Here is a 16,159-nt window from a genome sequence, read left to right as displayed (position 1 = left end):
AAGGCAGGTACGGGATACTGAGTTGGATGATCAGCCATGATCATATTGAATGGCGGTGCAGGCTCGAAGGGCCGAATGGCCTACTCCTGCACCTAATTTCTATGTTTCTAAAAAAAGCTTAGAACCTGGAAATTTGAAATAATAACAGAAAATTCCGGAAACATTCGACAAGTCAGGCAGTCCCTGTGCTTGGAGAAACACCGTTAATTACCTTTTATTAGCATCCTGTTCACTAACTTGCTAAAATGATGGGCTTTCTTTAAAAGATTGTTGTATCTGCAACAATTCATGACGTTTTTTGCTACATTAATTGGACTGTAGACGTTCATCATATTCTTATTTTGTGATAGAGTTTGATAGCTATATGATTAGACACTAGGCAATAGGTGCAGGAGTAGGCTATTTGGGCCTTCGAGCCAGCAATGTGATCATGGCTGATCATCCCCAATCAGTACCCCGTTCCTGCCTACTCCCCATATCCCCTGATTCCGCTATTTGTAAGAGCCCTATCTAGCTCTCTCTAGAAAGCATCCAGAGAACCTGCCTCTACCGCCCTCTGAGGCAGAGAATTCCACAGACTCACCACTCTTTTTGAGAAAAAGTGTTTCCTCGTCTCCGTTCTAAATGGCTTACTCCTTATTCTTAAACTGTGGCCCCTGGTTCTGGACTCCCCCAACATCAGGAACATGTTTCCTGCCTCTAGTGTGTCCAAGCCCATAAAAATCTTATATGTTTCAATAAGATATCCTCTCATCCTTCTAAACTCGAGTGTACAAGCCCAGCTGCTCCATTGTCTCAGCATATGACAGTCCTGCCATCCCGGCAATTAACCTTGTAAACCTACGCTGCACTCCCTCAATAGCAAGAATGTCCTTCCTCAAATTAGGGGACCAAAACTGCACACAATACTCCAGGTGTGGTCTCACTAGGGCTCTGTACAACTGCAGAAGGACCTCTTTGCTCCTATATTGGATTCCTCTTGTTATAAAGGACAACATGCCATTCGCTTTCTTCACTGCCTGCTGTACCTGCATGATTACTTTGCAATCAGTTACTAGCATTGTAGAGGATTGAAACTGCAATAGATATTCAGATGCTGCGGTGTATATGAGCTGTGATAATCAGATCAGGTACATCACCTGTCCTGTCCCTTTACAGCATCAATAGATTTTAATTTCAAACATTAATTCCTATAGCTCAAAATTGGAAGATTCGTTGTTCAACATGTTCAAAGGTCTTTCATTATCACATGTACCAATTAAGGTACTGTGATATTCGAATTACCATACAGCCATACTAAAAAAAAGCAACAAGACACACAACCACATAAAAGTTAACATAAACATCCACCACAGAGGATTCCCCACATTCCTCACTGTGATGGAAGTCCAATCTTCTTCCCTCTTTATTCTCCCGCAGTCGGACCATCCGTTGAGGTGATCGCAGCTCCCGTAAACGGCAATCGAAGCCCCCGCGTTGGAGCAGCCGAAGCTCCCACGACGGGGCGATCGAAGCTCCTGCAGCTTGGAGTTCCTGAAGTCGGTCTCTAACCAGGGACTGCGAGCTCCATGATGTTAAAGTCCACAGGCTCTACCTCAGTACTGCAAATACTTATTTCTCCTCTCTCTATGCTAGACATTCAATTATGTAACATTTCTCTCCTCAGAAGTAAAAAAAACATGAAATAAATTTTTCTGGGACGGTTCCCAATTGCAATGGCTTCCAGATCAACTCATGCCAACCTGTCAGTTGAAACTGCCTTTTCCTGTCACAAATCATACTTGCACAGATCAGTTACTTGCAATATCTGACATGCACATACAGTGCAACTTGCAGTTGAAGGATGTTTGAAAAATTAGTTCATATGGTTCTCAGCTATGCCTGTCACTGAGCAGTGTTGGAATTTATCTATTTACTGTCCTTCAGACCTGAAACACTGCACACACACCCCATCACCACCTCATATTATATTACCTTTCCTGGTACTGGTTTATTATTGTCACGTGTGCTGAGATACAATTAAAACACTTTGAGTGGTTGCCAAGTAGAAAATCCATACGTAAATACAATTAAAATAAGCAGAATATAATGTTACATCAGATAAAGTGTAGATACATGTGAGAGTGCAAGGGCTACAACAAGGGAGAATGGGGAGAGGGACTACATCCTTAGCTGATAAGAGATCCGTCCATAGGGTTGCATCAACTGGTCTTCTAAGCCAAAAAGCTATATCCCATAACCACCTATCAACCCACTTTTAGTTTAGTTTAGATTTGAGATACAGTGTAGAAACAGGCCCTTCGGCCCAGTGTCCTCATTGACCATGATCACCCATACACTAGTTCTATACTACACACTAGAGGCAATTTACAGAAGCCAATTTACCTACAAACCTGTGCATGTTGGAAGAAACCGGAGCACCCAGAGAAAAACCCACAGGGTCACAGGGAGAACATACAAGCTCTGTACAGACAGCACCGTAGTCAGGAACGTACCCGGGTCTCTGGGGCTGTAAGGCAGCAACTCCACCACTGTGCCAATGTACCGTGCCTACACTTGACTACCAATCAGTCTAGGGGCACTTTAGACCTCAGACATTTCTGAACTTTTAATTAAAGGACCCAGAATGAACAAGTCATTAGCAAATCCTTCTACAACCGGTTGGGATAGGGGGGTTGCACGTAAGGTCACTGGGTCATAGGGCTTGACGCACGGAGCCACTCAATCCATCTGGAAGACATCGCAGCTTCCGGTATATGTTGTTAATACACGAAACGCGTACTTTCCTACCTGTTAAAAACCGCCAAAATGTTGAATTTTTGCGCTGTAAAAAATTGTGGAAATCGGGGTATGCGTGAGAGACGTACCCAACTTCAGAATTCCAAAAGTGAAGCGAAATGAAGGTAAAGAGAGGCGAGAGCTGAAGGGACAACAACAGCTAAAGTGCTTGGCAAACATTGGCTGTGCAGATATCGAAATTGAAAATATTGGGAATTATCGAATTTGCTCGCTGCATTTCATCAACAGTAAGACATTATTGTATTTTATTTAAGACATTATTTGTGTTTTTTCTTGATTCCTTTAGTATCTAAAAAGTCTCAGAAGTGATAAATCTGGCTGTAAATTTAGCTTCAGAGGCATTTTCTTTTTGTATGTAAAAACCCACTTGAGAACCATGGGCGATTTTAAAATTTTACAGTCAGATTTATCACTTCTGAAACTTTTTAGATGCCAAAGAAATCAAGAAAACCCCCCACAAATAATGCCTTACTGTTGATGAAATGCAGTGAGCAAACGGCCAATGTTCTCCAAGCACTTTGGCTGTTGTTGTCCCTTCTGCTCTCGCTTCTATCAATTCAATTTCAATTCAATTCAAGTAAAAAACTTTATTGGCATGATAAAAAAACATTGTTATATTGCCAAAGTATAAAACATGACATACATATTTGAAGTGCCTAAGTATAAATACAAGTATACAGTGCACTATCTACCGTCTTTTCTCCTCACTTTTGGAATTCTGAAGTAGGCTAAATGTCTCTCACGCTTATCCCGATTTCCGTAATTATTTACAGCACAAAATTTGACCATTTTGGCGGGTTTTAACGGGCCCGCTATGCTGGAAACAATGGTCAGTGCTTACCTGCAGTTCATCGCGTGTACTCCACTTGGCGTAGCGTAGCAAAAGTACGGGTCATGGGTCATGGGTCGTGACCCGAATGCCGTACAACCTCCCTATACCTCTGGTGGTATCAATACATTTCCACAGCTTATTCTTCACACCCAATTACAATGGCAAGTTGCATCAGTTCTCCTCATACAGGCAAGCATCTTCAGTATTTCAGTTTTATCAAATCATAAATTTTCAGATGAAGATCTTGGCTTTCCATTTGTACTACCAACTAAATGGCAAAGAAGCATTTTACCCAGTAAACTACTTCATGTTGCTCTATTTACTGCTCCAAGGAACAAAAAAACCTTGTGTTTCTTAATTACTGTCTTATGTTGTACCACTCAGTAGAATAATGACAAAACTTGGAAATGTATGATTCCTTTTCACATATCTCATGTCCACAAAGAGGTTACTCACCAGCAATGTATCCCTTCCACCTACGATGCTGAGTCCAAGCCCTGAACTCCCCTTTGAAATTTCCAGGATGGTTTCTTGGCCAGGGACTATAGGACAGGTTGCTGGATCTGGCACCACAGCAGGCACAGATATATTAGCTTTACAAAGATGAGAATTGAGTGTGATTAAACCAATAGAAGATTCACAAACACATTTTCATTTGAATGTCAGACCCTGAAAAGAAAAACAAGCATTGCCTATGCTCTAGAAACAAAGGGCTCTGGCAAATTGATTATTCCCCCACACTGTAGGAACTATTAACATGCAATCTGCAACTAGAATTCCAAGTAGCCATTCTGATGAAAAGCAGTTTCTAAAGCAAAAATCCAATGTTTAATGGAGATATTTACATTTGGAGCAATTTTATATATTCATGTCTTATTTCTTCAGAATAAATGATAATGACAAATAAGGAAGATCAGTTGACACATTTAATCTCATCTATTCTACAGGGTTCACCTATTGAGTTAGCTAATTGTTTCATAAACAATTACAGTGCTATAGCCTCCATGTAAAAGCCCATTTCAAACAATGATCAATCTTTATATGGCAAACCATTCTTTTTCACTCCCACAATTAAATGCGAGGTAATATTTGGGATTAACATTTAATAGGCAGACGTGTCTTATTCTTGCCATGACACAGGCATTGTGTAACTACCTTGCGATTCTTCTTTACATTGCCTACAAGATTGGAATGCAATATTATGATGTTCCGTTTATGCTTTGTAAGCCAAACTTTGTCATTATATTCCATGTGTTGTCCAAAATGCATGATATAGTTTGATATTTATGACCTCTAATTAATAGTTTATTTTACAATTCTATTAGCTGCTTTGATACATGCTTTATGTGACTGTTTGTATTAGCTTTAAATTTACTGAAACATTTTATCTACTTCAACATTATGGATGGCATATAAATTGCACTTATTCTTCCAGTGCATAGATTTTATTTAGCTGTAATTGCAAAAAACGTCTAATCAGAATAACATGATTTCCATATTTTTCCTTTCAGGCAATGGAAAATTATATTACATTGATTAATTGTTGCTCTCTGCACTCTCAGACTTGCTCCTCTGAAAACAGTGTGCATTGGTAGTTTACATTGATCCAACACTCCATGATACGGTGACTTCGAAATGTTTTCTCACAAATATGTAAATCACAAAAAATGCACAGTACTTAATGTTACTTTGAAGTTACCAGGGAAAAAAACCCATTCCCTCTTTACAGAGATGCTGCCTGTCTCCAGCATTTTTTGTCTATCTTCGAAGCAAAGTTAATAAATGTTTATCTGAAATAATTCATATTGAGGGAGAAATAAGTTAATATGAAAGTGCAACATGTCTGCAAAATTATATTCGGGCATATCTCAGGTGGTAAATGGATTAAATACCATATAATCAAGGAACAGTAATTGGGCAGCTTCAATTAACTTTCAATCTAGGACTGAAATGGTAACTCCAGATAGGTTACCCCACTAGCAAATGGAAAAGTTGAAGGTACTTACTGTGATCTGAGAGTTCAGAATCTGAGTTAAGGTATAAAAGTGGTGGAAGGGGAGATGGTTGCAGGGACCTGTCCTGAAAACTGATTGTTAACTTTACTGCTCCTTTCACTTTTTTGAGAAGGTTGATAGCCTAGAAGAAAAAAACACAAAAAATGTGTACCTTATCCAATTTTCAAAATTAGAGAAGAATACGATTGGAATATAGTGATCTTTAACCAGCAATTCAAGAGAGAACCACAAATTAAATGTACTGTGTGGGTCAGCTCTTTCTTGATATTCACGCTTCCACTGTGAACATTGCAAATGAGATGAAGGTCAGAAACTGATGGTTCTGTCATCCTGCTCAGGGGACTTATCACATACATACAAAAATAACTCAGCCCAAGAAACCAAACTTCGTATTTTAATCAAATTGAATTGATGCACATTTGTAGTTTGATGTATTGATTTTTTTAAATAAATATCACTATTGTAAAAGTAATGTCCGTTTTTGAGTTGAGGGGAGATAACTGATAGAAAGAGATGATGGAAAGGGGCGGGTTAGGTTCTGGCAAAGATAGATGGATCCAAGAAAGGAGGGTTTGATTGGAAGCTGATGCAGATGGGGTAGAGTGGAGTGGAGATTGTAACCAAGGCGGAAGTTGATGTTAAAATAATCAAAGGGCTGCAGATGGTCGAATCTGATATGAAAAGGAGGTAGAGAGAGAAATGTCGAACCAGAGAGAGTGATGGTGGAAGAGGGGCAAGAGCAGAACTACGGAACACATGGTTGATGAAGTGAGAGAACCATCTTTGACAGCAGTGCAGGAAACCACGTTTACAAAAGAACGAGGACATCTTGGATGTCGTAGAATAGAAAGTCTCATCTTAGGTGCAGATGCTGCGAAGACGGAGAAATTAAAAGAAAGGTATGATGAGAGGACCTTGTTGGATCAGAAGGGGAGAGATGGAGGGGGATTTTACCTGAAATGGGAAAATTGAATATTCATGCCATTGGGTTACCCATGCTGTACATGAGGCGCTGTTCTTCCAGTTTGCATGTAGCTTCACTCCGGCAATGGCGGAGGCCGAGGAAAGCCAGGTCAATATGGGAATGGGAAGGGGAATTGTAGTGGCTTGCAACCAAGCCCTCCAGCAGGCACTGGTGGACAGAATGCAAGTGGTCGGTGATGTGGTCACCTAGTCAACATTTGCTCTCACCGATGTAGAGAAGGTCTTTTCAGAGATTACCTTTTCTGGAGGTTGTGCCACTACACTCTCGTCATCCACAGCCAGAATTCTGTCTCCTACTTGAATTCTTCCATCCTAAAATGATAAATTGCAACAAACTGTTATAAGGTATGTTTTACTGAAGTAATCCGCAACAATATTTTGAAGAATAAATCTGTGCCTTACATTTTGCAGTAAGAGTAACCACGAGGCCAAAATGAATTGCTGGGTGGAGTTGGAGGAATGGGGAAGGGAATAGCCACAAGTAAGGACCAATCTTTGGGGGATAACAAAGGATTAAATTGAAATAAATCTAGATAAATGACAAGAAGGGACAAAAATATGGTGGAAATTGATATTTTTAAAGATTAGGAAATCAAATTGAGAAAAGCGGTTTGAAGCAGTTCCTGGAGCAAAGATGCATACTTTTATTTAAAACAATTAAATAGGTATAAGAGAAGAACTGAGTTGAGTAGAGTAGATTAGGAAATGGGAGAATTGTCTTCAGATGATCAAGGATAAAGGAATATCCTGAATCTCTAATTGTCAGCATTTACAAGCTCTGAAGGAAAAATAATCAGTCCACAGCCAACAAAATGTTTAAGGATAGTATTTAATTATAAAGAAGATGCTATATCCCTGAATATTGGGAGAGTTTTAGGAAGCAACAACCGACGACCAAAAACTGACACAGAGAAAGACTGGATAAGAAATGATATGTTTATGGAATCTTCTTCAGAATCCACTTAGTGAGTTGTCCAACAGATTGAGTAGGTTGGCCCGCACTGACTGTAGTTTAGAAGAGTATGAGATGATCTCACTGCAGCAAAAAGATTCTGAGTGGGATTGATGTGAAAAATGGGGAGGGGCTATAATAAGGGTCAATTGCTCAGGCATTTAAAACTGAAATAAAAATGCAAATGGTTGTGAATATTTGGGATTCTCTGTATCAGAGGCCATGAATGTTGACACATTCAAGGCTAAGATCAATACATTTTTGCATAAGAAATTAAGATACGGGGATGGGATAGGAACATAGACAAAGTAAGAAATCAGTCAAGATCCTGAAGTGAGGTGCAGGCTCAAAATATTGCACGACCTGCCTCTGTTTTTATTTCTTAAACGTTTGCGTATCAAATTCCAGGACAACAGTTCAAACACAACAGAGGTTTCAATAAAAAATAGTTTTACTGCAAATTAACATTGTGCAAATTCAGACTAAATTTGGAGTGAGAATTTAATCAGATAGCAGTGCAAGTCCTTGACACTCGCAGTCAGGTGAAGTCTCGTTAAATCACTTTAGAATTAACTGAGTTCTTAATTTCCAATCTCTAATGCACAATTTGAGCATTAGTTTGAAGCCAATGTCGCCTTGGACTGATGTTAAATACACTTTAAATGGACTATGAAAGGATATGTATAAGGATATGCATAAGGGTCAAACTAGGATTTTCCATTTTGTCACCCCTATGCTTATTTTGCACTCAACTTTCAACAACTTTCTGCTATTCTATTAAAAAAATAAAGCATGTATTGTTCAATTGCCCCTGAACAGAGAAGAAAAGTCTGTCTTGAGCCACAAACCAGTCAGAGCAAGTAAGGATGGGTGAAGGATAGCAGGGAACCAGATGGGTTTTTACATAAATCCATTAATTTCACAGGTTACTGACATTATACAATTTTAAATTTCAGATTTATTCACTTGAATTTAAATATCTCACCTCCCTTGGTAGGAATTAAATTAATATCTCTGCACCAATAATCCAGAACTCATCCACTCTGCTGTTAAATCCCTAACCTGTATTTTAATTTGCCTAATCTTTATTCTTGGTTGAGGCACAATCTCCTCCAGCTAAATACTGGGAATATTAAAGCCAGCACCCAAGACATACCACATACTCTTCCCTCCCCAATGTGGCTGGTAAACCAGACTGTCGATAATCAATAGCCGTTGTAAAGACGTTGTACCTTTGCATTGACATTATTACTCATCTCCCAATCTAATATCACTGTATTGACTGACGGCTGATACCCTCTTCCATGCATTTGACGTCCGTGCATTATTTCAATGCCAAATTGATCTCCCATTCTGCATGCTTCACAAATATTCACATTCCCTATGTTTGCTAATCTACATTGGCTCCTGATATTGCAATGCCTCAAAATATAAAATCTTTGCCAAATATTTAAATGTTCTCTCTCATCCACCATTGCACACAGCCTTATAATAATTATACAAATGGTGCTTTTTTCTGAATCTAAACTGTTGTACTAGTCCACGCCTTAAAATTGTTGCCTTAAAATTGTTAAGTACATACAACAGAACCACACAGGAACAGGTCCTTCAGTCCTCAAAGTCCATGCTGAACATAATGCCAAATTAAATGATCCCATCTGCTTGTTTGTGCTCCATATCCCTCATGTCTCTGCATATCCATGTTCAATCTAAAATCGTCTTAAAAGCCACAACAGTATCTGCTTCTACCACTACCTCTGACGGCATGTTCCAAAGCACCTACCTCCCTGTGTGTGAAAAAAAATTCCCTCCTTTAAACTTTCCCCCTCTGACCTCAGAGCTATGCCATCTGGTATTTGATATGCCCTCAGAATACGATTCTGACCCTCTACTCTATTAATGAGTCTCAAAATTTTATAAACTTCCATCAGGTCTCCTCTCAACGTTCGACTCTCCAGAGAAAATAATCCAAGTTTGTCCAACCTCTGGGGAGTGGTTTATCCACTTTTCACTTGCCAGACTTTGTCCTGTCCCCACCTCTCTTCCAGCTTTCTCCCCTCACCACAATCAGTCTGAAGGAGGGTCCCGAACCAAAAGGTCACCTCTACATGGTCTCCATAGAAGCTGCCTGACCCGCTGAGTTACTCCAGCACTTTGTGTCATTTTTTTAACCACTCTATGTACTATGAACTTTCAGGGCGCTGTGGGCTTGAAGTCCAAGATCTCTCTGTACATCAATGCTGTCAAAGGTCCAGCTATTAACTGGATAGTCTTCCCTTAAATTTGTCCCCCCACCCTCCAAAGTTCAATCCCTCATCTCATTCTTGCCAAGACATTATAACATAGCTTCAGCTAATTTTATTCGCCATTCTGGAATTTTTTCCCCAAACTTTTTTTTCCCTCTTGATCAAGAAATCCCATAAAAATTAATCTCTTATATCAGGATTTTATTCATTCCTCTTAATATCTTCATTGCTTCAACATCCTGTTCTTTTCCAACATCCATGTGAAGCACCTTAGGATACGTTAATATTGCTCTACAGATGTACGTTTTGTTTATCAATGCATCAATCTAAATATGGCAATAAAGGTTTATTTTTCCATAGATTGCAGTACACAAAGATAATTCAATTTAATATTGAAAATAAAAACTCTGAAGAGATCCATTAGAATCACTTTCTGGCCAAAGGTGTGAGATTCAGACACACAAAACTGACACTTGGACACAAGGAATAGATTGAGAAAACATGGTGTAATCGACACTGTTGAGAAAAGAGGATACGATCTCAGAAATCCAAGGTTTGCCGAACCAAACAACAAACACTTAAAATGTAAAATTAGCTGAGTTGGTATCTTACCTTTATTGCTGCTCCATTGTCAGTCAAGCTTTTAATAATAACACCTTTGTCTGTGTTGTCTTCACTGATAGCTAGACCAAGACCACTCTGGTCCTATATAATTAGATTTCAATAATCAATATATTAGATACTGACCATTTATCATTGCTCATCACTGATTTTCAATTTTTATGAATGCTCATAACTATGCATTTCAACTTGATAATTCACAATGTGGATGCTGGGTGACTGGGATCATCAGTGCCAGTAATAGGACAGTATGGGTATAGGGAATCGGAAGGGGGGTTGAAATAGCATGCAACCGTGAGCTTGGGATGGCACAGAGCAAGGTCACCTAGTTTGTGGTTGGTCTTGCCAATATAGAGGAGGCATCTCTAGCCTTTGTGTCACTGCTTATCAGCCTCCAGCCTGTCTTTATGTTCCCCCACTGCTCCACCCACCTGGCACCATCTGCCTTTATTGTTTCCTTATCTACTTCGAGCTATCACTGCCTACCTCAGTCTTCTAACTCCATGGAACTGAGGAATAGATAGGGTGAATGCACAGAGTCTCATACCCAAAGTAGGGGAATCGAGAACCAGAGGATATAGGTTTATGGTGACGGGGAAAGATTTAATAGTAATCAGAGGGGTAACTTTTTCACACAAAGGGAGATGGGTGAATGGAATGAGCTGCCAGAGGAGGTAGTTGTGGCAGGGACTATTGCAATGTTTAAGAAACAATTAAACAGGTACATGCTTAGGGTGGGTATAGAGGGATATGGGCCAAAAGCAGGCAGATGGGAATAGTGTAGATGAGATATGTTGGTCGGTGTGAGCAAGTTGAGCTGAAGGGCCTGTTTCCATGCTGTATGACACTCGGCCAACACTCCAAATGCGGCCTCATAAACGTCTTGTACAACTGTAACATAACATCCCACCTTCTATACTTAATACCCTAACTGATGAACGTCAATGTCCAAAAAGCCTTCTTTACCATAGTATTTACCTATGACATCACTTTCAACAAACTATGCACCTGTACCCCTGGATCCCTCTGCTCCACAACACTCATCAGGGGCCCATGGTTCACTGTTAAAGTCCTGCCCTGGTTTGACTTCCCAAAATGTAACACCTCGCTCTTCTCTGAATTAAGCTCCATTTGCCATTCCTCAGCCCACATGTCAGTTAATCAAAATCATGCTACAATTTTAAGAAACCATCTTCACTGTCTATGATATCACCATATATGATAGATTAAAAATTACTTAATTCTGGCCAGGAGCACTATGGAAATATCTTCACCACAATGAGCAACTTTTGCAATGGAAATTGTCTGTAGAATTATTTCATTCATGTTATTAAACAATCTTTCCTGACCTACCTAAGTTCCTATTAAATCTTTTCCCTCTCAGCTTTTAACCTATGTCCTCTGATTTTGCTTCCTCTACCCTTGATAAAATATTGTGCATTCACCCTATCTATTTCCCTCAGAACTTTATATGATCAGCCCTTAGCCTCCAATGCTCCAAGGAATATAGTCTTAACCTGCCCCACCTATCGCTATAGCTCAGGCCCTCAAGTCCTGGTAACATCTTTTGTAACATCCCTTGTAACCAGCATCTGCAGTTGCTCGTTTCTACGTCTTACCAGCAGTATAGATATAGACCATTAGACAATAACATGTTATATTGTCATAGAGAGCATCTATTTTTGTCAATCACCGTGAACTTTATTTAGAACTATATTTATTATGCACAAGGCTGTTAATTAAAAGGCAATCAGCTGCTCATCTTTTTAAAGGTCAGATATATTCCTCATGGCCATCCTTCAACAATAATGTTCATGCCTAATTAATATATTACTGCTGTAACCTGTGTTTCTTGCAGCTAATTTCATTACTTGCACAGATGGAAAGGAGTTGCTGATATAAATAAATAAGTAGATCTATCCGGCTTCTCATTACTGATACACATTAACCAGAGCTCGGATGCCAGTTTCCTTCAGCACCTGCCTCCAGAAAATGTTCACACCTTGGGCTTTCGTTTTTAGTATCCTCCTCTTACAATTTGGCACTGATTCCTAATGGTTTCACGCATTTTAAGTCTTTACAAAAGCGTTCAGAATTTTGATCAAATTATTGTGACACTGCTTTTCAATTGTCCACATCTGTTTAAGTTCATTGATACAACATTTTTCACTTTCACTGATAGTTTTCTGAATGCTCTCAAATAAATTTGCACCTGGAGCTATGCATAATTATAGCTGTAAACTGACCTTGGGAATCTGGGTTCCAATTACATGTGTCCATTTGCAAATGTCAAGCTATCTCCTGTTTCTTGCTATTAGGGTGCTGCAACCACACCAGAATCTTCTCATAATTATCCCTGTAAACTCTTCCATAAATTAATAACATTCTGCAAAGGGACAATGCAGTCACTGGCACTGAACCGTCATGAACATTTGACATAATTGTTTTGATAGGAACTGGGATACTCTGTTAGCCAGGTGCTGGTTAATTCAACCATGCAGATAATTTTCCGCAATCATTTAAAAATAATAAAAATGCAAGATTAACAAATCAGAATTTGTGGTTATACATTAAAATAAAGAATCCATTTAAAATTAGAAATGCTTCAACCATCTGGAGATATTAGTTTTTATTTTACAAATTATTCCTACAGTTTCAATGCATATGCTGGATGTCTAGAGCTTATTATGTGTTTCTCTACTCTGTTCCCTCAATCAATTATTCTTACTGATACCCATGTTCCATTTTCAGATTCATTATGCTTGGACTTTGTCAGCGAGTTATTCAAGATGAAAACATATCCTTCCAGACTAAATTAGACTTTGGATATCACCTAAGACTGTGTAAGTGATGGGATATAAATTGTTCAGTTATTTCTGGTAAGTTACATTGTAAACTCTAACAAAATAAAGATAAAGATAAATGTGAAGTTTAGATTAATTTTTTTAAAATAAATTAAAACGCTGAATATAAAAATGAAAGCTATTTTGTTTTGACTCCACCTGAAGTCATCCCTGCAATTTTCACTATAAAATATATGGTATTCTCTTCAATGGACAAAAATTTGGAATTGGAATTAAAAAATCACTGATTAATGCCATTTTGCTTACCTTTGTCAATAATATATCATGTACATTCTTGAAATTTGAAAAATCTGGCTGAGTGGATGTCTGTTCCAGGGAGGGCAATGTTCCGGTGGTATCTAGAATCTGAACGGATAAAACATTATTGAAATTACCCCATTCCAGCATCACCCACTACCACTCCATGCAAAAAATTCCAAACACTATTTGAAAAAGCAGGCTGGAAGAATTTTAAGATTCCCTTTTGCAGTGAGGACTCCAAGAGTAGCACCTTGTGTAGGAGCCATTTATGTTTAAGCTCGCTACTTTTGGCATATTATATTATTTTGTCTAGATATATCTTGTTGTATTATGTTGGACACTAGGGGCGGTCTTTAGATGCACAGAGCGGCGTGTATATATATGGGCATAGGGGACAGGAAGTGACAGACACAGGGAGGGAGAGCATGCAGTTCTCACCAGAGCAGGGACAGAACAGCCAGCTACAACTTGCATGCAGAATAAGGAAAACCTGGTATGTTCATCTCTTTGTTTGTACAACTGCTTCAATAAACAACCAATTAAACTGGAAATAACAATGGGAAGATCTGTTCTATTAGGTCTGCGTAAGATCACTCCTACTTACCTGTGTAGTAATGGCAACTGGGAAAAAGGACAGTGGAAAAATTGGAAATTTGCCATTAAACCTTGTTTAATCTATGTATTCCTTAGTGTATGGAAAACATCCACGAGAGAAAGAAACACCTTTTATTTCAGTCACCTAATGTCACCATTAATCTCCGATGGGCTATGCACAGGAAAATTGCTGGGATAATCAGCAGCTCACACAGTATCTGTGGAGAAATGAACAGAAGACGTTTCGGGACAGGACCCTTTTTCAAGGCTCTACTCCAAGAGTTCAAGACTTTTCGGGCCATGCTCTGCTCCAATAATTACCTTTATTTCAATCTCAAAAGGAAGTACTGTTGTTGTATGATTTCCATCCTTTGCCCTCTGTATGAGATTGCTAATACCAAGGGGACTCGAGTTCTATCTAACAATATATCAACCTATGCAGTCAAGATGAAAGATCTGTAACTGAACACTATAAATTCTGACTTGGCATTTCTTCAATGGAATTGTGTCAGGACATTTATACAAAACCTGCCATTTTCACATCAATTCGTATCTTGTACAACTTGCCTTCAGGCAAAGTCAAAGGATAAAAAGAAAAAGATTGAATAACTATCCCTTATCTTTTTCCCAGGTATTTTACATAACCAATCCTCTCATTGAGTTTCCTGGCAGTCCTAGTTAAGTTTGAAATCTAACTTGATTTTTAGTTGTGCCAAGCAGCTTGGATTACAAGTAACTGCTGATGATATTGATGAGGTGTGATTAATTGGCACCTCACTAAATGAATGCTATAGAGTTTTCACAAGGTTAAGACCATGCAGATATCAATGACTTGTTTTTAAAGGGAACACGGGATAAAATGCTGTCTCATGTGCTGGAACCAACATGGTATAAGCAACATCTACTGTCCATCCTTATTTAATATTTGGATGCCTCTTAAACCGCTAAGGTCCATGTAGTTTGGTGGAGAGTTCCAGAATTTTGATTGAAGGTACCTCAATATGCATTTGTTGGTATTTGCATGTGCTTGCAGAGTTTGGCTTTCTATATGGTGAAAGCCATATGCTTGGGAGGCACTGATGAAGATCTCTTAATGAATGTTGTTAGGCATAAGTGGGTTGCTTTGGTGAATATTTTGAAAAATGTATGTCACTAGAAGAACCGTAAACGTGTTATGAATAATTTTGACTTTCAAAATACATCAGTAATGTTCCACAGAAGAGATTGTATAATTAAATTTGGCGTTGAGGGCTGTGGCTATTGTTGCCCATTTTGCTACCTTATACTATTACCTGTTTGCCCTAATTTTATTTATTATATTACTTTTCAATTCTTTAAATATAAAGTAACATCTTTGTCTTTACCTCCCTTTAACTTCTCAGAGTACTCATGTGAATTACACAACTTGATTTACCAGAACACACAGATTTCATTCCTTGGAGAGCAGGATGCGGAGAGGTATATAAATTAATAAGAGTAAGAGATAGGGTGAATGCTCAGAGATTTTTATCTAGTGCAGGGGAATTGTATAGAGTTTCCACTAGTTAAGTATATTTGGAGCTGAACTCAATCCAGCAAGTGAAGAGCATCATACTCTGGACTTATATCCCACAGATGGAGGAGAGGTTTGGCGAGTCAGGAAATAATTCACCCACTGCAGAATATCTAGCCTCTTGACGGGCCGAATGGCTTACTCCTGCACCTATTGTCTATTGTATGTGGGCACAGCTTGGTTTATTATCTCACTGATCACAAATGGGATAGAACATTGTGTAATCAGCCAACAATAATGAAGGTAAACTCACTAATTAAACAGCTGAAAATCTTAGGTCTAATTTAGTTTAGTTTATTATTGTCATGAGTACCGAGGTACAGTGAAAAGCATTTGTTTGTGTGCTATCCAGTCAAAGAAAAGACTATACACGATTAAAATCAAGTAATTCACAGTTAAAGGATAAAGGGTACAACATTTAGTGCAAGATGAAGTCTGATATAGTCTGATTAAAGATAGT

General features: G+C 38.7%; 1 protein-coding gene across 5 annotated transcripts in view; it reads right to left on the bottom strand.

Annotated features, from left to right (window-relative positions):
- Window positions 1-16,159, bottom strand: part of patj (PATJ crumbs cell polarity complex component) — a 226,801-nt gene that overhangs the window by 41,035 nt on the left and 169,607 nt on the right. For all 5 annotated transcript variants that reach the window (XM_033028540.1, XM_033028544.1, XM_033028542.1 and 2 more), the window contains 5 exons: window positions 13,560-13,658; window positions 10,441-10,533; window positions 6,868-6,942; window positions 5,638-5,767; window positions 4,088-4,224 (listed from right to left, as the gene is read on the bottom strand). In XM_033028540.1, the coding sequence (XP_032884431.1) occupies window positions 4,088-4,224; window positions 5,638-5,767; window positions 6,868-6,942; window positions 10,441-10,533; window positions 13,560-13,658 (534 nt within the window). The remainder of the gene's footprint in view (window positions 1-4,087; window positions 4,225-5,637; window positions 5,768-6,867; window positions 6,943-10,440; window positions 10,534-13,559; window positions 13,659-16,159) is intronic.

Source organism: Amblyraja radiata, chromosome 10, assembly GCF_010909765.2.
Source record: "Amblyraja radiata isolate CabotCenter1 chromosome 10, sAmbRad1.1.pri, whole genome shotgun sequence".
Taxonomy (NCBI): Eukaryota; Metazoa; Chordata; class Chondrichthyes; order Rajiformes; family Rajidae; genus Amblyraja; species Amblyraja radiata.
This window is presented reverse-complemented; position numbering and strand designations above follow the sequence as displayed.